Source organism: Crocuta crocuta, unplaced genomic scaffold (genome assembly GCF_008692635.1).
Source record: "Crocuta crocuta isolate KB4526 unplaced genomic scaffold, BGI_CrCroc_1.0 scaffold97, whole genome shotgun sequence".
Lineage (NCBI taxonomy): Eukaryota > Metazoa > Chordata > Mammalia > Carnivora > Hyaenidae > Crocuta > Crocuta crocuta.
In genome coordinates, this window is record NW_027531999.1 from 3,422,144 (window position 1) to 3,449,512 (window position 27,369).

Genomic DNA, 27,369 nt, shown 5'->3' on the forward strand with positions numbered 1-27,369 from the left:
AAATAGGTGATTACTCCCACCTCTGAAATATCTAGAAAACTCAGTACTTCCTCCTCTGCTCTGTAATAAAATAACTGTGTACTTATCTACTAGATTAACCATATCTTGTCCACCATGCATTCAATAAACATTTACTGAGTGCCTGAGATGTACAGAATAGAGGATACAAAGGCAGTAAAGACATGTAATAAAAAAATGCAGTAACATCATAGCAGTATGTACACTGTACATACAGTGTATATATAGTAGAATAATCTCTTCTACCACACATTTGCACTATGCAACATTAATGCCTTTCATTTTTATGGTAGGCACTCAGTAATTACTTATTAAACTCAATCCTACCTCCTTTTTGAAGCTTACTGTGCTTTTCTCTCTAAACCCTAAATCTGTCCATATCATTCAATACCATACTTTTAAACCTATGCATTAACATTGTAGGCTGTTATTTAACATTTTACATATAAATGTCTTGACCTTCTCAACTACAACACGTGCTTGAGACCAAGAACTCCCAGAGTATTTGGTATTAATTCAAGTATCTGTTAAACGGTCCTACAATTTTCTGAAATGTCTCATTTGCCTAACTATACGGTCAATATCAACACCTGAATCTAGTCTGAATCACCCACCTGTGCTCTAGTTCTGACAAAACAAAGTAGCCTTCACCTAGGTGTTCTTAAAATAGGAGGCCAGATAACAGGAACATGAGAATATGCCAACTGCTCTCAAGTCAGGAGTCCAGATCCCAGAGAGACAAGTTTCTTTCTTTCCCCAGCAAGAGGCTTAGGCCCTCTGAGAATTCAGATACAAGAATGTATCATGGATTCATCCTAACAGCTAGTTAACCTATGTGCCTATAAGATAACAGGCATATAGGAAGCACTCAGTAAACAGTAGTTTCCCTTTTGTCCAATTCTCCAAGGCTCTAAATCTTTTTGGTAAGAATGAGAAAGTCACTCCAACTTTACTACGACTTAATTTCAATGCACTAATACTGAGAAAAGATTAATTCCTGGTTCCTTGTTAATTCCAATCTAGTACATAGCTCTGGGAAGCCCAAGGGGTCTTTAAACCTATAAGGGGTACCCAAAAGCTTACTCACACATGCAAAGAAAACAAGTAGAGAATATTGTGCAACTTGAACACAAGATTCCATTCAATGGCTTTTACAGTTATCATTTAATGCACAGTGTTCACATGAACTCCTAGATGAAAAGTAAGTTACATATCTGGATAGACTATCCTGGAATCTGTGATCATTCGAGCCCCTAGAGTCCAGCTTTTTCTAGTACCCTTATGTACTTCCCAATTACTTCCACTCAAATCTGGCAAAATGTAAGTTTCAGCAGCCCTGTATCCATTCCAAGAGGAACGTCCTCCCTCAGTGTGTGTCAGTTTTGGAGGCTACTCTTCCTTCTCCACCTCCAACCTCTGTAATCATCAAGAACACAAAACACAGGGCGCCTGGGTGGCCCAGTTGTTTAAATGTCTGACTTCAGCTCAGGTCATGATCTCATGGGTCGTGAGTTCAAGCACTGCATCGGGCTTTGTGTTGACAGCTCAAAGCCTGGAGCCTGCTTCAGATTCTGTATCTCCCTCTTTCTTTGATCCTCCCCGGCTCATGCTTTGTCCCTCTTTCAAAAATGTATCTTTAAAAAAAAAAAAAAAGAACACAAAACAGATGGTAGACCTCCATTTTAATGGTAAAATTCCTGTTGAACTCTGCCAATCTGAATATAGAGTTAATGGTAGTATTCAATACAATCAGAAGGCAAAAGAACATGTAGCTACATCAGGCCTAATGCACAATTAGAATTAGCTGCCATAAGAACATCACTAATCTATCCCTTCTCTGTCTCCATCCTTTAGTGTTAGCTCCTCAAGGTTTAACATTCTAATTTATACTAATGAAACCCAGAACCTCAAGTCCCACAGGGTAGCTGGTGTTCTCTCTGACAAGGTGTGTGTTCAGACTACTTAGCAGCTACATGACATATTTGGCCCCCTCAGGTCTATCCTAATGAACAGAGTCTGGGAATACAGTCTCTGTCTTTTTTTCACTAGTTATAGCTTCTAGATCTGTACCCTGGAAAGGAATAACTGTACTTGAGACATTTCAGTTCCTTTTAATTCCAACAGGAAGTATCTCTCATATATGATTTCTTTTTAAACAACTAAGTACCTTAAAATACTTTTTCTAATGAAAACAACTTTGTTCATATATTAATCTTTGTATCCCCTTAATAATTAGCACAATCATTTTACACAAGTTAATACGTATCTGATACCAATAAAATAACTATATTTCCAATTTAATCCATTCCATATCTTAGCCCAATTACAATTTCACATTTGTAGGGTAAAAAACTACAGCAGATTTTAGAAGTCTATAGACGTAAAATAATCTGCCATTCTCCTTCATAAAATAACCTTAGCTCCTCAAATATTGTTTTTCTCCATTCCATATCTATTTTCTGCTGTGATAAATTGTGGGCTTTAAAAAGAAAACAAAGGAAGTTCTTTGCAGTTACTCTATAGAAATAAAGGGTAGCTTTAAAATAACTAGATATTTTCATGCATGGTAAGGGTTGCCAGAATGATGAAAGTAGTAGGTTTCATACTAAAACACAGAAGCAAATTACTAGCTAATAACATCCCCTCAACAATTAGAATGAACATTTGTGAATAAGCAACACCTCATTTATGCAATAAAAAGCTTTTAAAAATATTTTCTTCATAACTACAGGAAAACTGCTAATATCTATATTCAGTTAATAATTTTATTTACTAATTCTTTATTAATAAAACTGTACCCCACAGCAAAAGAAAGAAGAATAAAGTAGATGGAAACTACATTTGTCTAACAAAATAAGTTCCTCCCTCTGCTAACCTTCAAAATAAATTTGAACAATAAAGTGGTCTGACAAACTATTCTGATACCTATCAAAATTTTGCTTTTTATTATACTGGGAAAGGGTTCCAAATCAAATAATTGATTTTTATTTGAAGCTGGTTAAGATCTTCAGTCATCAAATTGTCTCCTCCAGTTACTTTATTTCCTGTAATTTTTGATGGGAATTTATATCCCTTTTAACACTCCCCTTCCGTTAACAGAGATGAGAGATCAGCAGTCTCTGACATTAAGAGATAATAAAATCTTACTAATATTTTACAGTTTGGAAAATTAACTTGAAAAAAACTGGAAGATTTTATAACTTAGTTTTATAAAAATTTTATGTGATAATAATAGCTGACATTTATTGAGCGCTTACTATGCGCCAGGCACTGTGCTAAGCGCTATAAAAGCATTACCATACCTAAAAAGAAATTAAATCTTGTATGTGGAAAAAGCATTGAACTGTGAGTCAAAAACATATATTCTATATCCAGACTGAGCTAAAGTGAAAGAAGAAATATTTGCTAAACAAACATTTCACAAATCGTTAAATAATGGTCTTTCATTAATAAAAAAGCCAAAAAACACTAACAAAACAATCCACTCAACTGACCAAACAAAAAATGTTTTAACTTCCTCTAACTGAAAACATAGAGAATGTCAAATTTTTATTTGTTTAGCAAATTTTTCTTCAAAAATACTGTACTACAAAGGAATGTACAGATACAAAAGATGTAAAAATAAATTTCAATCTATCCTATATATATCCAGATAACAAATTTTGAATTAGAAAGGTGTGAAGTAAGTTTTGCTATGTGAGTGAAATAAGGAAAACTGAAAATTAAAAATCTTTCCTTTCAAATCCTAGAATTGACCCACAAGGGCAGCACTGGTTGTTCTTTACTTGGTAGTTATTTTTGTCTTAAATCAAGTATCCCAGAATAAATACAAAATTCTTACTTTGTTGCCCGTATAAACTTGCCCCAAACTGAGACAGCTGACCTGATGTAGATGGTGATGCCAGCATCTAGAAACAAATTAATTATATTAGAGCATAAAGAAAGTACATAGAGCAATGCATTTACACTTTACAAATCTGTACCATATATACTGTGAGTCAGCCCACATTTCTCATTTATCAAAAAAATCACAAAACAAACATTATATAATGAATTCCATGTCTCTAGAGAAGATATCACAACTGGATGAAATAAAAATGTACAAATAAAACTAATTTATGATCACAACAAGCTTTTTCTTCAAGTTACTCCAAATAAAACTATAGCATCATCACTTCACTTAAAAAAACAAAAAACTAGACTAACAAAAACATGAAGGCAGTAGCTCAAAAAGTCAGCCCCTATACATTTGTCAGTGAAATTATTTGATTCTTAGATAATATATTAAGCTAAATTTTAATTTCAGTTTATTAAAATTTGAAAGTAAAATTACCTAAGTAGAAAAGTTTTAGATTTTGTAAGAATATTTCCTAATATTTATATTTGCAAATAGTTGATGTGTATCAATAGTGATGGGAAGAAAAATTTAACAAACATAAAATCATGTAATAAATGGAGAGATGACACAATATCAAAGGACAAGTCAAAATTACTTAGAAAAATATATAGACATGGTATATAATGTATACAGCCAGTGAGTGATGTGACTTTCATGGCACTTATCAACAATGTCTTTCAATTTATTGCATCAGTGTCTTCTTTCCTAGTAGAATATAAATTCTTTGAAGGCATGTTATATTCATGGAACATGTTATATATATATCCACTTTTTATTTCCTCATAGACTGGGCCCTGCATGTGTACACAAAGTACACAAAGTAGATAAACAGAGTAAATAAAAATGTGTACACTTAAGTGTATGTTTATGTATTCTCTATCTTATATGAAGTAACCACCAAAACAATTTATACAAAACTTGGGCCATAATATCATAAGAGTTATAGTCTAGTAAAAGAGAATGAATTATACACCTAACTATACTCTAAGGGACAATGTAGTAAATGCTCTGAAGTATTACCAGAGGAAGATAACTCTAAACAAGGGTGAGGTTACTAGGAATATTTTATAGAGCAGTAATATCTGACGTGAGTACAGATGAAGGATCTTCCAGCCTGAGAATATGCAGTGAGTATAAGTATGATGAAAATTAGTGACAGGATAAGAATACAAACAAAATAAAAAAAAAAAATCAATGATTTCACAACCTGTAATTAGTAAAGGGAGGTGAGGCTTATACCCCTATGCACATTTGGGCATACACAGAAGAATGGAAAATAAAAGAATATGCTGGGGCCAGAGGTAAAAGGCAGATGACTACCAGCTACGGGAATAAAGAGAAAAAATAATATCAAGCAAGGGAGTAACCTGATCAAACTGTGTTTTAGGAAGATAATTCCAAAAGCAAAAATGTATGGAAATGATAAGCTACTAAGCCAGAACAGCAGAGGTGGGATTTTAAAAGAGAGGCATTCTGGGGTACAAGCAACATGATTTGATGTCCTGATGGAATGGTTGAGGTTTAGAGAAAAGGAAGAGGGTAAAGAGTCACCAGACAGGAAACTATCAGAGGCCACTTTGGTATCCAGTGAAGAATTGTGCTGATATCGACTACATTAGGGGAAACCAGAAGGAGAAATATGTAAATAAGATTTTACAATGCACATTTCATGCCATTTTCATGTCAAAATTCTGAGTTGTTTTAATTATTCAAAAATTCACAAGAACTTTCATACAATAGTTTTAAACTAAAGATATATATACATCACTCTTCTGAGGTAGAGCTGAGTAACACTACTCTAAAAACAGTTTCGAAATATAGTAACAAAGTTTCTTAAAAAGCCATCAAGCCTTATAAATATTCCTTCCTAAATCCAGAGGGTACACAATCTAAACAATTAAACTAAGAATACACATTCTATGCCTGATCAAGTTCTTTTGTTAGATACAATCATCATTACTGTTATCACTTAACTGGAAATATTTTAAGTACCTTAAAGGTTCAATTCCAAATTACAAAAAACCAAAAACCAAAAGAACCCAAAGAAAATGTGTACACACACACACACACACACACACACACACACACACACCAAAGCTTTAGTTGGTGACAGAAGATAAAATGCTCATATAATATACTTAAAATCATGATGTTCTGTTATCAAAGTACAAATGAAAGTAAAAGAGTAGTTTCTAAAAGCCTCAAAGAGAGGAGACTGTAAAATATGAATAAGTGTCTCAGAATGATCCACAATGTAAACACTTTAGAAGGACCACTTAAAAATTTTACTTTTCCCAGAGATTTATGTTTACTAAATACATAACTCCAAAGAAGAGACATCTTAGCCCACTTTCTCACAAAGGTTATATACCCACAGGAGTTACAGGTGAGCCAAGATTTCTGCCCTCACTCACAACAGCAGGAGGCTGAGGGAGGGAGAAACAGCACGAAGGTAGGGAGGGGCGCAGGCTCCCTGAGTCAAGTATTGGAGACCATGAGCAACAGGGTGACCTATTTACCAGTGTGACATAATAAATATTATCATTTTCTCTATGTGTGACAGAACAGGAAAAAAACTTAGTACTATGATATTTTACAGGATTAGGAAAGTAGTTTGTTAAACTTAAGAGTTTCTAACCTTCAAAACATCCATGTAAAATAAGCATTAGTCAGCTATGCAAACCGATGTTAAAATGACTGCCTCAAAACATGTCAAAAATGCAAATGTATAATTTCTTATAAAACTAGTCCCTAATGGTATGTATTTCTAAAGTCTGAAAGCATACTTCATAAAATATGTCAGTGCTAAAAATGTATTTAACATACAATGAGGGAACATGAATGGCATAGAAATGCTATTTATAAGGGCAAAGAAAATGCGTAAGAAATGTACCATGGCACAGCAAGAACTACAATTAACAGACAACAGAAAACTGAAAACTTACACGTATTTTAAATGCTTAAAGTTAATAATATAAAGATAAATTTCTTAGAAAAATATAAAACTTTAGATCAAAAGACACATTACAGTAGGGAATGCAACATAAAAGCCCAGCTTTGGAGTCTGGGGGGAAGAAAACCCTAGGTTTGAATCCTGGTTCTGTCACTTACCCATGGGAGAGCCGGGCCTTTGTTTCTTTCCTGTAAGATGGAAGTAACACTACCTACCTCATAGAGTTGAAGTGAAGATTAAATGAGATAATATATGGCACATAGTAAGTGCTCACTGAATGGTAGCAACTGTTGCTAATAATCTAATCTTCCTCCCAATGCAGGACTCCCTTTAACAGCAGTCAGAGGGTCATTCAGCCTTTGGGGGAACTTATTGAAAAGTATCCTATGTTTATATTAATTTTTGTCTAAGAAGCTAAAGAAAGAAGTTCATCACAAATTTCCAGGTAAAATAAGTAGAACATATGTTCGTAGATGGGGGATATGGTAGAAAAAAATTAAATGTCATACAATCAATACAATGCTGAAACCAACAAGAAGGTTACCATGTTCCCAGTCCAAAACCATCATTTCAATTATAGTCATTCTCATTTCTCAAACAGTCTATAACACACACTGGAGTCAACCAATGACAAAAACCAGGAAGCGGCTAGAAGACATAGTAATATGATTCAGTTATTTCCATGACCCAACAAAAAGCCCATTTATCCTTACTTTATAAGAATGTTAAGAAAATCAATAAATTAGACACTGTATTTCAAAGATACAATTGTAGTTACTAGATACAACTCTGACATCCGTGACCAAAAAAAGTCTAAAAATTTTTTGTGTTAAAAAATATATTAAAATAAATATTTGAAAATTTAATAATAAGCAAATCTGACTCCAGCCAGCAATCCATAACAACACAAAGGTGTTAATTATTCTGCGCTTCCCAATAGCGATCACCTCTCCGTTATTCCCTCCAAAAAAAGTACCTTCGCTCACAAAACATATTAAACATTAAAATCAGTTTTGTCAAGAAATAATTTTCTAATAACAAATGACTTCAAAACACAAGAAAGTCTGGCTAAATAAAAATTCCCCAATCACAAAGCAATTAAAAACTGAAACAAGTTTCTAAATGTTCTTAAAAAAATTCACTGTACAATATACATAAAGGTATGGAGAGAACAATTCCTATCATGTTGGACATCAAGGACAAATGTAACAAGTATAACTTTGACTATATCATTTCTACAAACAAGGATAACAGAAAAGAAGTTCTCAACCTATGACAGAATCTGAAGAACATTTTAAAAATAAAAACAGTATGCTTTAAAAAATCAAACCACTGAAGTCAGAATGAAATCTAACAAATAGACACAAAAAGAAAAACTATGAGAATATAATACAAAAGACCAAAAGAAAGGAGAGGGAACAATCAGAAAAATTTAAAACAGTCAGTAAGTCATAGGACCTTGTTTCTTATGAATCCGATAAAAATAAATTATGGGGTTCCTAGGTATTTCAAATAATTTGGCTAAAACATTAAGTTTTAAAAAGCATTTTTGGGGACACCTTGGTGGCTCGGTCAGTTGAGTGTCTGACTCTTATTTCAGCTCAGGTCATAATCCCAGGATCGTGGGATCAAGCCCTGTGTTGGATTCTGCACTGAGTGTGGAGCCTGCTTTGGATTCTCTCCCTCACTCCCTTTGCCCGTCCCCTGCTTGCATGCTCTTTTTCAAATAAAAAATTATTACAAAAGAGCATTTACAAAAAGTATAATGCATGCTGAAATAGTCAATGTAAATTCCTACTGGACATTCTTTAATATTCAAATTCAAAGTAGGGCAATGAACATCTTAATATTATATTATATGAATTTTAGATTAGAGCCAAATATATAGGGAGGCATGTAACTGATTCAATAAATGTTCACATTTTTTAAAGGCTTTTAATATCCATTTCTAAATTGTTTTCTATGAAGTCTGCATTAATTATAGTTACACATTATTTCAATACTCCCTCAAAGACTGGCTATTCTTTTATGAAAAACAAAACCTCCTTGCTAGTATTGTAGGGAAAAAAATATCATTTTCTAACTATGAATTTTCTTTAGCATTAAAAAAATTTTTTTAATGTTTATTTATTTTTGAGAAAGAGAGCACAAGCAGGGGAGGAGCAGAGAAAGAGGGAGACACAGAATCCGAAGCAGGCTCCAGGCTCCGAGCCATCAGGAACCGTGAGATCCTGACCTGAGCCAAAGTCAGATGCCTAAACCAACTCAGCCATCCAGGCACTCCTCTAACTATGAATTTTTATTGTTATAATTGAGATGAGATATTTTGTGATTCTTTTTGTACATATATCACAATTTAGTATATCTTGTAGGTATATCATTTTAACTCCCCTTAATACTAAATACGCTTTTATCTTTAAAATATGGAGTTTGAAGATTATGTGACCGCCCATGTAAATAAGAGGTGTTAGAGCATTTGCTTCAAATGGTTTGATATTTAATTACAGTTTCTTTAGAGTACAATCTAATTTATTTACATTTAACTCTATCAGATTATACTATTATAAAAATTTCACACGTTTCTATACATTCACATTTTCAACTGAAGTTTAATCTTAATTATTATTTTTTAATATCAACTCCTTCCCCCCTCCTTTCTTTAACAAAAACTCACTGACAGCCCACTAACTCCTATACATTATTATATATAGGTTCTAAGAACACAGCAGTAAACTAGACAGGCAAAATCCTTGCCCTTGTTAAACTTAAATTCTAGTGGAGTAGAGAGGATAATCAACAATTCATGAATATGTACCTCAGATAAAGAGATGCTATGATTATGAAAGTGCAAGAAAGAATTTCAAAGGATACAGTGGGAGTAGTACAAATAGTACACACAAAGCCACTTAGGCAAAGAGAGAAGGCTTCTTCTCAGGGAAGACATTTTAGCAAAGATAGTGAGATAGAATAGTGAGAGAAAACCATGTGAAGATCTGAAAAACAAACAAAACAAAAAACAGTCCCAAGGTCTCCAGGTAGAAAGGAATAGGAGTATAATTAATGAATTGGACAGTAAGCCAACCAAGACTCCAAAATGTAGTTAATACTAACCATGATGAGAACAAAAATTTATTTTATAATAAAAGTTTATAATAGACTTTAATGAAATATTGGTTATTAATTGGCCAGAATGAAATTCCAGCAGCCATAATTGCTGTAGGCTAACTAACACAAGTATAAAAGCTAGATAGGAGTTCAAAATGGTTGCTGTTTGTCAAAATAAGGAAGTGGCCAACTCTTATCAGTTTTAAGAGGTTTTTAAAAAGGAACAGGTGTTACATTTCATGTCTTTACAGCATATTTTAAAACAAGAGAAAAGGGGTTTCCCATGAGTATGTGCTTCTAAAATGATTATGCTTAGGAATTATCAAATGAGTGCACAGACTCATAGGATTAGAAAATAGGTTAGCAATTCAAATACAATATATTTAAACAACAACTCTAAACTTTTAGATATTATCCCCCAAAGAGCTGTCTACTGACATATGAATGCTTTTAATTTTCTATAATGTCCCCAAAAAGAAAATAATCATAATAAAAAAGAAATCAAGCCCATCTGTCTATAAATTTATTTGATCTTGTGAAAACACTTAAACATCTCTGTAATATTCATAAAACTATGTTTACATTTCAAAACAGCAAATTCAGCATTTTGTAGAAAGATATATCCATACACAAGCATCTCCCGAATTAAAAGGGCTTGGAAAAAATAAGTCCTAAAGAACTACTCAGCAATTTAATTAGAACACAATCACACAAAGAACAGCTTCCCAAATATTTCTACAACCATGCATATGAATAAAGATTTACATTTTATACTGTATGGATAGGGTACATCAGGACTTTTTAAAATAAGTGGCTTAAAGGTTCACTCAATCACTGTTCAGTTTTTCTTTATCATAAATTAAAATTTGAAATTATTTTCTCACTGATCCCAGAGAGAAAAAAATTATAAAATTATCTCATCTATTTGTTATGTTTAAAAGCTTTCTCCTCAATAATTTTACAGTAAAACAATTATTTGCAGATGATATATATAACTATGTAAGAAAACCCAAGATAATCAAATGGAATAATATTATTATTATTGTTCATATTCATAGCAAAATTTACTTAATATTTACTATCTGGTCTTCTAAAACTTTTGCATACATTTATTCATTCAATCCTTGTAACTACCCATGAATCATGTACCATTATTCCTATTGCATAGATGAAAAAACTGAGACACAAAGAGACTGAGTAACTTGCCCAAGGATACCTAGTTAGTAAATCATGTGAGATATAGTCATACAGTAGGATTTGTAGAGCCCATGTTCCCAATCAATAAAAACTAGTAAGAGTTTGGTAGTTGGTTATAAAATAAATACAAACTATTCTATCAGTAAAAACCAATGAAAATATAACATAACAAAAATGGCAACCATAAAACCCCACTTATTGAAAAATGGCATAAGAACAACATTGGAAGACAGACACCAGACTTGTGAAAGAAGGTAACCATCGATACAAATGTGCAATAGTCAAAAATATTTTATAAGGATGTAAAAGACCTTACCTGACTAGGATGTGAAAATTGTCTATAAAGCTACAGCAATTCAACTATGTTGTAGTTCTGCCATAGAATCAGTATGAGAAACAGAACAGTAAGAGTTTAGATACAGGCCCAAGAATACATCAGACATTAAAAGGAGGGTTTCAATTAGTCTTAAATGAATGGTCTAACAGTTGGGCAGATTCCTGCCTGCAGGCCAAATCTAGCACATAGCTAGTATTTGTAGGATAATGTGTATATATATGTATATATACATATATATACACACACACACATTGCTTTTTAAGCTGTTATATAAATACCTACATAGTATTCTTTATTTAACCTCTTAACTCATAAAACCTAAAATATTTACTATCTGGTCCTGTACAGAAAAGTTTTCTAACCTGTGATCTATACAAATGGTGTTGGGACAACTGGATATTGGATAACCTCACTGAGAGGGTTGGGGGGAGTGCAGGGTGGAGATCTGGACAGCAATATTCACACTTTAAACTAAAATACATTTCTAAGGGACCAAAGTTACATGTGAAGAGTGAAGCACAAAAATGCCAGAAGAAAGTAGCTGGAAAAAAGTCTAAGTATAATCTCAAAAACAGAGAAGCATAAAAATAAAAGATTGAGAAGTCAAATTCAGAAAGAATGATAAATACTTGTACATTAAAAAACAATTCCCTAAACTGTAAGCAAAAAACAAAACAAAAATAAACCCTGAGAAAGTATTTGTAATGAAGCACAAGAGTCTATTAATCTTAATTTATAGAAAACACTAACAAATAAACAAGACTTACCGTCTCAAGAGAGAAACAGAAAATGGGACAAAAATAGGTAATCCACAAAGGAAGAAATACATGGAAAAGACATGTTACCGTGTGTGTGTGCACCTATATGTGTAATTTTAACAATATCTAAATTTAGATATCTAACAATATCTGTATTTTAAAACAACAAACTTCTTTTTGTATACTGCAAAGACTTAGAGGTAACAGCTGGTATTTTTGAGGGCATGGGGAGTGCTTCTCCGAGTGAAAACTAGTATAAGCTTCCTAGTGGAAAACATGTTAATGTGTTCAAGATTTACATTAATAATATTTTTAGCAAAAATATTTAGTGTATTAAATCAAAATATTAACAGAAAATTATTCCTGATCAGGAAAACTATGGATAATTTTTCTTCTCCCTTCTCATTCATGTTTTCTAAAATCTGTGTAATACCGATGGTACTATTTTGTTATTAAAAAAAGTATCAGCAACAGTAGAAATTTATAAGTGCTACTACATTATTATTTCCAGTTTAAAGAAGAAAAAAGAGGCGTGGAGAAGTCTTTACTAACAGGCAAAGCCAAGATCCAAACATATTTAATTGTTAGGCTTTAGAGCTTAATTTCTTAATCTCTATGTTTTATTACCTTAATAAAAAAAAAAGTTTTGTAAAGCAAATCATTGTGGGTTTTTTTTTTTCTTGCTGACAAACAACTAAATAGGAATGGTAACCAACATATGTGAGTGTATTTGACAATGGTAACAAAAACCTCAGATATAAAGTAGTTCTGCTCTGGAGAAGACATACATCTTTGTAATTCTCTGTACACACTTTATTCCAGATTTGTTTGAAACCTTCATTATTTTCATAATCAGAATGAGTGCTTTTCTTCAATAAGTAATATTCTACTACCACTTTTTTTCATCAGACTTCACTTGCCCTATACAATCACAGTAATATACACATGGATTAGTTTTATAGTATTGCAACCAGCACTTACAGAAGATATTCCAAATTCTTTAACTACAAGACCAAGACATAAACACAGAAACTTATGTAAAAAATAACTCAATTATAATTTATATCCAAGAGCAAACAGCTAAAAGGGCAGTAAGGTTAACAGAAAATTAATTAGACAACATTATTCTATGAGCTATTAAACTGCACATACTATAACTATAAACTATAGTGACTAACTATAAAGTAAGTCACCACATGTTCTTAAGAGTCCTAATAACACAACCGACACACTGTTGCCAAAATGACACAATTTTCAAATAAAAATAAGGGGGAGTCATATGAAAACAGGAGGGGGAAAAACTGACCAAAATCCTAATTTAAATCTAGGTTAAACCAATTTTGTGAAATAAGACACAGGAAGTAATTTACTAATGGTCAACTTTAATGAAAAATGAGAGCATCTGTTACAGATCTTAGAATTTTATAAGTGCTTTAATATCCGTAACTATCTCCTTAGATTATTAACTAGAAATGATTGTTATATAGAGAGGAAAATGAGGGATAGCAAGTTTATAAAGGGTTGAAAGGAGAAAAAGGATGGGTGAGTACATATGCAAAAATGCAATGGTTTGACTACTATAGTACATAGTGTATAATGTAAAGAGGCTTACCAGAATTTGAAAATAACAATTTCCTTAAAAATATTTTATCAATTTGCTAATTATGACTTGGCTGTGTGAAATCCTTTCATTCCAAAAGGGATTACTGAACTACTAGCCTTCCAAAGCAATTCACTCACACCTCTATAACATTTTCTATGTTTTGAATACAGTTCTTCCAAAATTTTTCTATAGTAGCATCTCTACGCTGAAAACAGGAGACGCTCTTACTAACTGAAGCTTAGGGTTACACTCTGAAAATTACATAACAAAGGTAAAGTTTCACTAAATCTTGCCATTATACCTTTAAATCTGTACAAATCTGCTTTCTACTCTGTATGCATACTTTAATATTAAAACAAGTTCACAAGTTAAAAAAACAACTGATGATCTAAAATACCATGTTTACCACAAGACTTTGAGTACTTCCTACCACAGTATTACCGTATCCCAACTTAAGAATCCTAGGACATTTTATCTCCCATTAGAATGTAAGCTCCCATAAGACATTGTATCCCCAGGGCCTAGCATTGTGCCTAAAACATAGTCACTCGATTAAAGATGGTATTCTGCAATTCATATACTACTTTTCAGGAACCAGAAAGATACAGACACACACTGTTAAGTATACACAATATAACTGATTAACTTACATCTTTTTCTGACCGATGTGGAAACATAGAAGACTGGCTGTAGTACATGTTTTCATCATGGTAGTCACTGTCGACCCCCTCTACAAACTTCTTTCTTGAAGCACCAAACATGCTGTTTGTCACCTAAACAAAAACAGTTTTTATCAAGAGTAGTATTTTAGAAAATAGCATGCTTTACCAAATTCTTACGAGGAGAAAAGAAAACCAAGGAAGCAATGCTAAGATAAAGAAACAGATTGGCTGGGGCGCCTGGGTGGCTCAGTAGATTAAGCGTCTGACTTTGGCTCAGGTCATGATCTCACAGTTCGTGGGTTCGAGCCCCACATTGGGCTCTGTGCTGACAGCTTAGAGCCTTAAGCCTGCTTCAGATTCTGTGTCTCCCTCTCTCTCTGACCCTCCCCTGCTCTCTCTCTCTCTCAGAAATAAAACATTAAAAAATGGGAGGGAGGGAGGAAGGAAGGAAGGAAGGAAGGAAGGAAGGAAGGAAGGAAGGAAGGACGGACGGAAGAGATTGGCTCCGGAAAGGCAAACAGGGCATGTGAAAAAGTTGTAAATCTGGCTACTAGAAGATTAGAGTATTAAATTTTTGCTTCCAGGCTCAGAAAATAAGAGGAGAAATTTAATAAAGCCTATGTTACACAATAATTCCACTTACTTTAAAAGAAATAAACATCACTTATTCTTGAAAAATTACAACCCAAAATATACTTTTACCATACAAAGATTGTTTTTAAATTAATTTTGGGCTTAGTTATTAAAAATCTTCACATGCATCTTCAATATTAGTCTTTGTCATCACTGTACCTACTGTGTAAATGATCTGTTTTCCAGAGCATATCATCTTCACTCACAATATACGTTTACTGAGATACAGCACTATTTAAGTCAGTATATTACGGTAAACTGTAAACTTTATCTCAAACCACAAGTACCCACTCTTGTAACAGTAAAATAATTTAAGATAACCAGTAAGATAAGAGAATCATCATCCTGGTGTAAATTTATTATTTCTGTCACGTAGCCTACTTATTATTATTCTTTTGCTTTCTAAGTCTTTATCACATCCAACACTAGTAACTTTGAGCCCATGCCAATACAAATTAATTACTATATATGTGCTAATTCTTTTTTTTTTTTTTTTTTAAGTTTTGCAATTTCTACAACCAACAGAGGGCTCAAACTCACAACCCTGATATTAAGAGTCACATGCCCTACTGAGCAAGGCAGGCACCCTTGTTCTAATTCTTTTTTTGAAGGTAGTGCGAGGCAATAGTCTTCACAATTCATTTTTCATTTTTTAAATTATTTCTATTTTTTAAAATGTTCATTCATTTTTTTAGAGACAGAGAGACAGAACATGAGCAGGGGAGGGGCAGAAAGAGAGGGAGACACAGAATCTGAAGCAGCTAGGCTGCTGTCAGCACAAAGCCCAATGTGGAGCTTGAACTCATGAACCACAACATCATGACCTGAACAAACTGAGCCACTCAGGTGCTCCATGCTTTAGATTTTAAGTAATCTCTCCGCCCAACACAGGGCTCAAAATCATGATTCCAAGATAAGAGTCCCATGCTCTACTAACTAAGCCAGGAAGATGCCCCAATGCTAATTTATTTTCCTTAGGATGACCTCTATAAAGTTTCCAAAGCTATCAACTAACTAGGTTATTTAATGTCAATGTGTTTCTTCTGCTCCNCCCCCCCACAATGGTACTTTTGTAGTCCAAAGTAAACTGAAATGTCATGATGGAAGACATTTGTAAAGACTTGAATATATGGTGACTACGTATTTTTGCAAAAACTTTAGGGAAAAACTCACATCAAATTTGACATCTGATTTATACACTCATGAATAAGGTATTTTCTTCAATTATAAGAAATGAACAGTATCTTTTACTTCTCATTTCAAATAGAAACACTGTACTTATTACTGTTTATCAGAAGACATGGTGAACTGATAGACTTTAATGACCAACTTTATTTAGTAACTGCTTTATATCTTAAGTTCCCTGTTAGCTTTTTAAGAAACTCAAATATTTAACCATTTTTCCTTTTGAGGTCAGAGAAAAAGCTATTTAGTTAAATATGAACAACAGTCTGATGACAGCTTCACTGTCTTGCTATATGTCTTGTGGCTATTAACTCCTTAGGTGTGAAATACAGAAAGATATTTTTAAAGACTTTATTATTTTGTTAGAACATACTTAATCTTCTCTAGTAGTGTACTCCCTGTTAATTTCATAAAAGCTATTCTGTAATTCTGAATGTAATTTCAGGGACTAGAATGCCACACGCCTATCCACCAACCCACTAAGTAGTCCTTAACAGGAATAAGTGGTTTTTTAGGGAATTTTATTACAAAAAAGTAACTGTGGAAAAAGGCACTTTAGTCTGCAAATTACGACTCTTTTATAGATGAAGTTTTAAAAGTTTGTTTTGCAAAAGTAAGAAGAAAACATTTAATTCCCTTTGAAGGACCATTACTACGGAGTTCTAACTCTTAGAAAGGATAAACATGGGAAAATGGCATGAAATCTAGAGAATACAATAAAATTTCAGGAAAATACCAGGGTTACCTCTCATCAAATTATATACACATAAATCAAATCAATGGATACAAAGTAAACTCTTCTTTTGAAAAGTTTTGTATAACATTTATCAACAAAACCAATTACAGACTCCTAAAATTCCAAAATTGAAATTAGCTGTACAGAATAAAAAACTTCATGCTAATATTATATAAGAAGCTTTACTGTTTGAAAGCAAAACTAAATATATGAAATTCTTCAAAGGAAAATAGAAATGTACTCACTCATTAATATGAGATTTTTCCCACACTCTTGTTGTGTGTGTGTGCGTGTGAGAGAGAGAGAGAGAGAAACAGAGAGAGAGGAGAAAACACAAAAATGTAGAATTGCATTTTTGTTTTGTGTGCTTCAACACAGAAATTATACATCACTGAAAATACTAATTATTCTTACATGACCTAAGCAAAAGATGAAAGGTAAGATTGTTAATAGTCTGCTCTTTAAATTCAACATCAGTCTGGGAATGAGTACTAAAATGAAACAAAAAATTATCTGATCCAGGGCAGGAGAGAAGAGAGGGGGAGAGGGGAGAGGAGAGGAGAAAGTGGGGAGGGAGTAAAGGAAGAAAAAGAGAAAAGGAAAGGATAACATATTAAGTTTCTCATAAAAGTTTTATTCCAGTTTTAAGGGCCTGTCCTTTATTCCACATAGAATGATGCCACAGGGTAGGAAAACTATTTTAGAATTAGCCAGAAAAGATGAAACTAGGGAAGATTACAATCAAGCAGAGAAGTAAGAGAACCATCTAGGCAAAGACCTGTAGGAAGAACATTCAACACACAGGAAACAGCTAGATCTTCAATGGTGTGACTTAAGCAGTAGGAACTTAGGAGAGAATATAGAAACCAAAGTCTAAGGTACTGGTGGGCCCAAATCATGCTGTGCCTTGCAGGCTCTGAGAGGCTTCGGGTTTTATTCTATGGGAGATGGAAGTGAAAAGGGTTTGGGGGTAATTTAAGAGTAACATAATTTGGGATATATAAAATACAGTTATTCTGTAAGGAATGGACAAAAGACAAAGCAAAAGTGAAGGAAAGCAGGTGGTAAGAGAGGACGGTGGCTCCGACTACAGCGGTGGTAGAAATGGTGAGCCATGGTTAGATAAAGGATATATTTTGAGAGACCTGACACTAATGGATGTATGAATGGATGATATCAAAGGCTAAGGTATTCATATTATCTTCTGGAAGAGAATAAGTAGCAATCAAAGGAATCTAGAAATCAATTTTTATCAATTTCAAAGAGGATATGTGAATACTATATTGCAATTACTAGTAATGTCATATATATTAGAGTTGATTTGGCAAATGGAAATTTAAAAAAATAATTAAAATAAAATCATACTATAATTTCATTGTATGACATTTGTTAGAATCTTTGGTACATACAATTTGTCAGTTTTCAAGTAAACACATCACAGACTTACACCTACTTTCTTAACTGACAACTTTCTCCTGACTTTCATACCAGATGTTGCAGCAAAAGGGAAGTAAAAAGTGAGATTTTACCAACAAAGAATGATAGGACGTATGTATTCAGCAAAAGGAGTGTCTTAAGTCTTTTTTGAAAACACATCTAAAACATTTAATCATTTAATCTTTCCTTTGATTCTGCAAGAACTAATCAGAAAGTATATATAGAGGTTGGCTTACACTAATCCTTTTTTTATCAGCCTAAGCACTGCCCCCTGCCCACCCCGNAGTGACAGGCAAAATGGAAGCACCAGTTTGGCTAGATTTTCCCAGTATACTTCATAATTTACTTTGGACTAGCTATGAAGTCCTAAGGCATGACATTATCAACATTTAAATAAAGTATTTCAAAGTTAAATGCAGTAAAAATCAGAATAATCACAAAAAAAAGAATTCACAAAACCCCAAACTTGAGATAATCTCATAAAACAGTAACTTTAAAGGCTAGCAAATTGGCCCCAGGTGGGATGGATGACAATTAAAGACAGAAGGAATAAGAAGCAAGAGCTTTATAAAAGTCAGGGAAACAAAACTAGGACACTTTATAAATGAAAACTTGAAAATATATATGTGTATATACATATACAGGGAAAAAAATAGGGAAGAGTGAAAAACAGATCATATCCCAGACAGGATGATTCTAGTTTATTAATTGTATTCAAGTAGAAATGTCTGGGGGTACTTTAAAAATTGCTGCTAGAAGCAAACCATGAGAGACTCTTGAATGCTGACAAAAACTGAGGACTGATGGATGTGGGGGGAGGGGGGGATGGGCATGGAGGAGGACACTTGTGGGGATGAGCACTGAGTGTTATGTGGAAACTAATTTGACAATAAACTATTAAAAAAAAAAAATTGCTGCTAGAAGCCTGAGTTAAGCCTGGAGATAGATTCTGAAATCAACCTACATTTGTTTGTTATCAGGAAAAGGACCACTCTGCCATGAATGGGTTATCCTGGGAATAGAATTCCACGCCTGGGCCAACATTTGCCAGTATTAAAGATAATAAATGATTTCAGGGTAAGTTCCTCTCCAGAGGCCTTGCTGAAGGAAATCTGTGTAAGATTTATTGAAATTATCCATATCTAACCTAGCACAAGCATCTCCAAAGTCCTCCAAACAGATCTTTACTAATCCACTTATTTCTCTCTAATCTACTCTCCCACATCAGCCAAAGTGAATTTTTATTTATTTTTCCCCAAGTGGATCTTTAAAATAAAAATTTAATTGTCGTAGCCCTACTAATTGGAATTCCTCAACAACTTCCTAAAATAATAACAGTAAGGTCCTATGTAACTTCCCTGACGTTAATTCTCTCTATAGGTCGCCTGTCACCACTAAACTGCTACCACACCTTCGGTTACTCAAACACAAGATCTTTTCCACCTAGGCATCTTTGTATATACTGATACCTCTATTTATAATTTTCTTTCTCCCATCTGAAACTTTCACACTAAGTTAGAGCTCCTGAAATGTGGTCATTTGAAAATACTTTACCATAACTATAATCATACAATAATGAAAATAACTTTTATTGACTGCTTACCATGTGCCAGGCAATATATTCTAAATGCCTTAAAATGTATCTACTTATGTAATCAAGTATTTATTTGAGTAGTTCTCATTTTTAGATGAGAAAATTGAGAAGTGGAGAAGTTGGATAACATGACCGAGGTCACATATCTGATATGCCTGAGGTTCCATATCAGATAAGTGACAGAGATGGGATATGAATTCAGGCAATCTGCCTGAGTCCCCCCTTTTAACCACTATAGTAAACTGACTCTCACGTATACAACTAATAGTTTAATGTGTGTATTCTCCTCAAACTGTAAGCTTCATCATGGGAAAAGAGGTAAGAGGCAAAAAGGGGAGGTTGCTTATTTTGGAGTGAACAATGTAAATACAGGATGCCACAATTAAATATTTGTGCATGTCAAAAAGATCTCTTTAGCAGAAAAATGAAAAATGCGGTCACTGAAAATACTTTACCATGAGGTACATGAAATAAATGCCAGTCACTACCAAATTGATTGTACCTATTTTTGAGAAAACTCCATTAATTTTAGAATAAAATTATGCTTAAAAGAACACTATTACACCAATTAAAAAGTAATTAATTTCCATATTCCAAATGAACTAATATTTGTAAGTACTTTCTAAATACAGTGAACATAATTTAACCCTTCAAGGAAATAAGATTCTATCTCGAAACTTCACTATAAACTACTGAAATAGACATCGTAGCATGAAATGTGTAGAATACATGTATAAAATGGGTTAAAATAAGAATAAATCCTAAGGGCAACTTTTTCTTGTGGATTCTCTCTCTACTGTAGTCAAAAAATGCTGTTAACAAGTTGATCCATGTGTCTCATCATAAAATCAACTATTTCACAACATTAAAGAATGACGACTTTTCCACAGCCATGAAATGTTTTTATTTCTAGCAACAGAATTTGCTCCTACCTTGTGTTATAAAGGATAACCAGCACCAAATATAAGTCATATAATGCCTTTGGAGGGGCTTCAGGGGGGCTTTGGGGGAGGGGTGTGGGACAGACTATTCCTTTCTTACAGTTTTCCTAATGGAGATTTTACAGATCCATTGACTGCTGAATACAGAATCCGATTTCTTTATATTTCCCTCCCAATTCTGTATTCACTATCAGTAAACACTTCACATACATATACACACAAGTTCTCTGTTGTCTACAAAGTAAGCAGAAACTAAAAAAAAATCACAATTCCCTCTAATATATACCTACTTTATCAAGATATAGTCAATCAATATTTGAAAACAATCATGAGAAGCCATAATATCTGAAAATAATCTGGTATTTTTATTATCACCCATTTGAAAGAAAAGCTGATAGGTCAAATCTCACTAAGAGACTACTTAAATTTTATGAAACTGGAATATTCCTATATCAAATATTATACATGAAAACCTACAAATATTTATAACCTATGGAATTTTTGTTTTAGGAATATTTTTGGTAACAGGATTGTGAGCTACCAATCCTGCTTCACAACTATTATAAATAATCTTTATTTTATTTCATTCCAGAAAGACACTAAAAAAAGAAATAGGCTTACATAAAGAAGAAAAGGTTATATACTGGGGGGAAAATCTATCTTCTCAAAAAACAAAGAAATTAATATCTGAATCTTTAGGAAAAGAAGAAATGATCTTTCACTTCTAAGAAACGTTACTCAGGATGCCTGGGTGGCTCTGTCAGTTGAGCATCAGACTTCAGCTCAGGTCATGACCTCACAGTTTATGAGTTCAAGCCTCTCGTAGGGCTCTGTGCTGACAGCTCAGAGCCTGGAGCCTGCTTCACATTCTGTGTCTCTCATTCTCTCTCCTTGACCCTCCCCCACTCACGCTCGCGCTCTCTCTCAAAAGTAAACATTAAAAAAAAATTTTAAATAAAGAAAAATTACTTCATATTACTAATGAAGTCCCACTAGTTCTAGAATACTGTGGCTTGATATTTACAACATGACAAATATATAATGAATAGTTTATGAATCTGCTTAGGATGGATCTAAGAAAAGTAAAGTTTTAGATACATTTTAAAGGTAGAATTTCTAAATTCATCAACTTGAACCAAGAGCATGGAAATAAATAAAAGCAATTCATTTGTTTCAGCAAGCAGAATGCCCAATAAATGAACAGTAAGAGCCTTAATGAATACTGAAAAGGCAGTTAACAAGTAGATGCACAGGGTACATATGACCATGGCTCAAAATGTGATTCAGCAAAAAAACAGGGGCCTATATGAACATATCCACAATTGTTATTTTGGAGAATAAGTAAATATCTGGCACAGAGTCCTTCCAGGGTTTACAGGAATATTTTGTTAAGAAATCTCATCCACAACAAAAACAAAAACAAAAACCCCAAGAGGGTGGGCTCATATCCAAAAAACAATGGAGAGGGCATACAAAGAGAAAGAACACATCACTCTTCTTAAACCAAAACCATCTAATGAAACCTGAGGTCTGAAGCTGCTTTATGTGGACAATATTACCAAAACCCATGTAATACCATCTCCTAAAATGTACCTCCTAAATCTACAAATTCTCTAAAGAGTGTTACCAAAAGTCTATAAATGCCCCTATCAGTTCGACTTTGATCTAAGGAGAATATATTGTGCATGCATCAACCGGAAAAAGATTCTGTGGTTTTCCAAAATCTTAAAATCACCTGTTATCAATATGCCTTATACAGATTCAAAACTGAAGCACCAACATAAAGTGCATCATCCTATACAAAACTTTAATAACTAAAAAGTGCTAATCCACAGAAGAAAGCACACAGTCATATACCAACTAAAAAACCAACTATAACTGATATGCTTTATAAGTAGTAAGTTAGGGTCGACAGGTCACACAATAGGTCTTAAAATTAAAATAAGAAGTATTTTATCCTTAAATATTAGGCTATAAATTTATCATATACAAGCAAAAGGGCATACAATAATAAAAATCTTTACATTTAGGATACAAAACAAATCCTCTAAGCATAAAGGAAACTTCTGAATGAGAAGGATTATCTTAAACCAATCTTAAACCTTTAGGAGGAGGATCAGTAGAATAAAGAAGGTAAGAAGGGAAATCAGGAAGCAAGTGGATGTATGGTTAGCTTTGCTAAGGGACTCTGTATTTCTACAAGGCTCCCAATAAATTTAAGACAAAACCAAAACAAATAACTCTAGAATTTAAGAAAAGGGGAGATAAAATGCTGAAATTCTATATTTTGAGGACCTGAAGTACCAAATAGTCAGTGTCTCTATCTCTTTAAGTCTGACACACTTTTGCTGAAGAATTGTTAGCTATTATAGGCCATATTAAGTGTTATTTTCCTGGATATAATTTTGAATGTCTTGTTATGTGCAAAAGAATGTACAAATCACTTGAATAAGACTTATACAGGATTGATCTGGGAGAATAAAAGAAACAATTTTTGAAAGGTTTCTGAGAAGAGCCTAAAAGGATATTAAGTAAGCAAAGTAGTGGAGACCTAGGGTTACACTGCTACAAAGTTATTTCTAATAAACATACATTAAGGGGGAAAAATCTGTAATGTTAGATCATGATTTTCACTATAATGCAGACAGAGAAAATGTCTAGAGTGTTAGAACTTCACACACACACATACACAAAAACACACACCTGGTGAACTTATTCATTCAACAAATTTTTGCCGAACTTTTGTAGCAGATACTATGCCTTCAATGCTCCTATACTCATTTGTGTTCATCTCAAAACTAAAGATAGTAGAAATGTTCCAGTCCTTCTGTCTAGATTTCAGAGAATAAGATATCTGATGTTTCTATTCCTGCAGGTATTAAAAATACAGCTACCTGCCTAAAATCTCAACAATTAGAAGAACAGCATGTCTAAAGCTAGGGAAAGGAAACTAAAACTTGCCTTATTCTCAGACGTAGCAAAATTTTAACATGTAGCAAAATTTTACGTCTATGAATTAATGCCTTCCCCCACTTAGCTTTTTAACTTCCACCGACCGTATTATCATATTAAGTTTGTTCAATCTAAGGTTTTCTCTGTTTCGCATCTAATTTATAAAATTACAATTTTATGTGTATATAAATATATGTAACTTTTTATACATATAAATAAATATATATAATTATATATATATATAAAATAAAAACATCACATTGTAAAATAACAAAATGATTCACTGGTAAAATGGCCCAACATCCACCCTCAAAATTCTGATGACAGTACCATTTTTCCCTCAGACTTTCCCAACACATACTTACCTGTGCAACTTCTTTCAACATTTGCTACTCTGGGGATTGGAAAGCTCAGAGCTGGAGGCTGAAGTGAAGAAGGAAAGGTTGGAGGGTGAGCCATGACACCAGCCCCACACTAGGAGCTCCCCTGAGATACTACAGCAGGGTTGACACCATAGCTCTGAAGTTCAAACTCCAGCAAACGATAAGAAAGGAGTCCAACCAGGACATGATAAACGATGGGATTCTTCTGCTCTTTGAAAAATAAGGAAATCATGCTATAAAGATCTGAATGTCCAGTTTCAACATTATGACTCTGTTCACATCTTCATTATTCCCAACCCCAGAATCATCTCTCAGACTGATTCAAAGTATGAATCAAAAAAAGGACAGGAGGCAAAAAAGCTTTCTATAAACTTGCACACATTTTCAGAAATGCAAAGACAGGGCTTACCTGGTGATCATGAAACCATCTAAGTATGTGAAAATACTTTGCCTATCTATTCCTTGTTTACTTTTTCTTGTTCTCCTAAGCACTCAACATTAAATCTTGGACTCTCCAATTAAATCTTGGACTCTCATACATATTAACACCATCAACCAGAAGAATGACTGCTAGGTTACATGGATGTACTTAAATTCCTAAAAGTGGATCAGTGAACTTTTTAAAAATGAGGGTAGATACCTTTTGATAGAAGTATATTATTCTCTGGGAGGAAATGATTCAGAACATTCCATCCTAAAACACCAGAATACACATTCTTTTCAAATGTACATGGAACATTCTCCAGAAGAGATCACATATATTAGGCCACAAAATAAGTCTCAACAAATTAAAAAAAAAATCAAATTTCTTAAAAATGACTCACTCTGATAAAAACAAGTAGGGACACTTCAACTGAAAGAACTTGAAACAAACTCGATAAAGACAAAAACTTAAAGACTTAAAGAAATCAATCTAAATAGAGGACTTAAAAGAAATAGGATTTATTTACAATAAAGAAATTCATATTTATTCACATTAACATGATTCTTTATTATAAGTGAATTATTCAGAGAAAGCTGGATTCTATTATGAATAATAAGGCTAATAAAAATAGATGCTTAAGTTATTTAAAGATAACACCTACTCAATAACATAAATATTACTGAAGAAGACAAATATTTGGAATTGCAAACTAAATATAAAGAAGTATCAGAAAAATGATGTTATATGAAGCAGTTAAAAATGAAATACGTATTCCTTCAGCAAGGGAACATAGGACCTTTAAAATACTTCTAAATGTCTTGTCCTATAAATTAATTCAATGAACATTCAGTAAGCTCTACTTTCTGCTAGATATCACATTTCTACTCTTAATATACTTTATCTATTTGATGCCCAGAATAAAGGAACATCAGAAATCAAAGGGAACAGAGGTGAAAAGACATTTAAAATGGCTTCCTGTCCCATTACTACGGCTTCCAAAGCATTAGATAACTCACCCTTACTTCTAAATCTCCTATCATTTCCCCTTCTCTTATAGTGCTCCTGCCACATTACTCCCCACTCCTGTCTCCAGGCCTCTGCACTTCTATCCTCCAGGAATGCTTTTCCCCTAGATACCTATCTATATGGTTTCCTACCCACCCCCAACTTCAGGTATTGAGTCATCTTAGTGAGGACTTCCTGTCTATTTCAAATTGTACTACCCTTTCCCCCAACTCCTTAGACACTACTCCTTTCTTTATCTAATTTTTTCTGCATAACATTATCAACAAATAATATATAATGTATTTTATTTACTTTGTTTAATCTCTTCCTATGCTCTAATGTGAGCTTCGTAAGAACAGAAACTTTTGTCTGTTCATTTGTCTCTTTAGGATCTGAAACTGCCTTGCATATGAATGTAAAGACCATGAATGTGTCATCTTATTCCATGCATGGCATTACCTGAGTGTTATTTGACACTAACAGACCAATGCAGTGCTTACAGCAGAAGGCAAAACTTTTATGAACACAATTACTTTTAAAAGTAATGGGATTATGATGAAAAATTGTTAGAACTTACATTTCTGAAACACGAATGAAACTCTTACACCTTTTTGCACTGAAATTGACAACCACTTCCAAAATACCTAATAGACTACCAGAAACCTTCAGTGGTTAGAGTGCCCTACTATGAGAAGTACAAGATAAGGACTGGGAGATTAAAAAAACTTTTTTTCCCCCATTTCCTCAATTTTTTCCTCAAGTTAGATTACCTTTTTTAAAAAGCTGTTTTGAAAGTATTTCAGACTTACTGTTTAATATTAAGAGACAAGATATGTCTCTTTTGTATAACAAAATCACACCAGAAGAATTATACTACTTGGAGCCACTGGGTTGCACTGTAGTCCATGGGAATATAGAACTCCTTGGAGTCAGCCAAACAGTGCCCTGAACAGTCTAAAACAGTGGAGTGGGCCTGTTACAACGTAAGCAATAGTAGGTACTGAATGTTTACCGAATGATAAATACTGTTCAAAGCACTGTGTGTGTGTGTGTGTGTGTGTGTGTGTGTGTATGTGTGTGTGTGTGTGTCCTCACTTAATCAGAACAATACCTCCATAAGACAATTGATTACTTTTACTTCAAATAGAGGCATGGAAGGGTGGAGTCTGTAGAATCTAGATAGGGCAAAGATGTTTCCCTATAGCAGTTATCATGGAGAATACCTAGCCCTTGCAACTCCAATAAGCTACCAAAGATTTGTTCTCCAGAAAAAAACCAAGTGGATAGGCTCTAAATTTTGGTACTTAGCCAAAGTACCGGTGAAAGGTGAGACATAAACCTGAAAATTGATGGATGAAGTAAAGACTACATTTTATAACTGTATATTTGATACTCAGCTTTCTTTTCTTAACCTGATTATAGAACACTACCAATCAAATGTAAGAACCAGCCCTCTATCTCGCCTTCAGACTTTATATTTTCTGTGGAAAAATGAAATTGCTCAAGAAAAAAGAATGTCACACACTATCAAAATGAGGTCCCCCACCA

At 33.5% G+C, this 27,369-nt stretch overlaps 1 protein-coding gene across 6 annotated transcripts in view; it reads right to left on the reverse strand.

The window, feature by feature from the left end:
- The window catches only part of CNOT2 (CCR4-NOT transcription complex subunit 2), a 130,115-nt gene that overhangs the window by 31,256 nt on the left and 71,490 nt on the right, over positions 1–27,369 (reverse strand). For 5 of the 6 annotated variants that reach the window (XM_077775280.1, XM_077775281.1, XM_077775282.1 and 2 more), the window contains exons 3-4: positions 14,520–14,642; positions 3,860–3,926 (exon numbers count right to left, since the gene is read on the reverse strand). In XM_077775280.1, coding sequence (XP_077631406.1) covers positions 3,860–3,926; positions 14,520–14,642 — 190 coding nt within the window. Of the gene's footprint in view, positions 1–3,859; positions 3,927–14,519; positions 14,643–27,369 lie in introns of those variants that run through there. The other variant, XM_077775285.1, reaches the window with a different exon arrangement.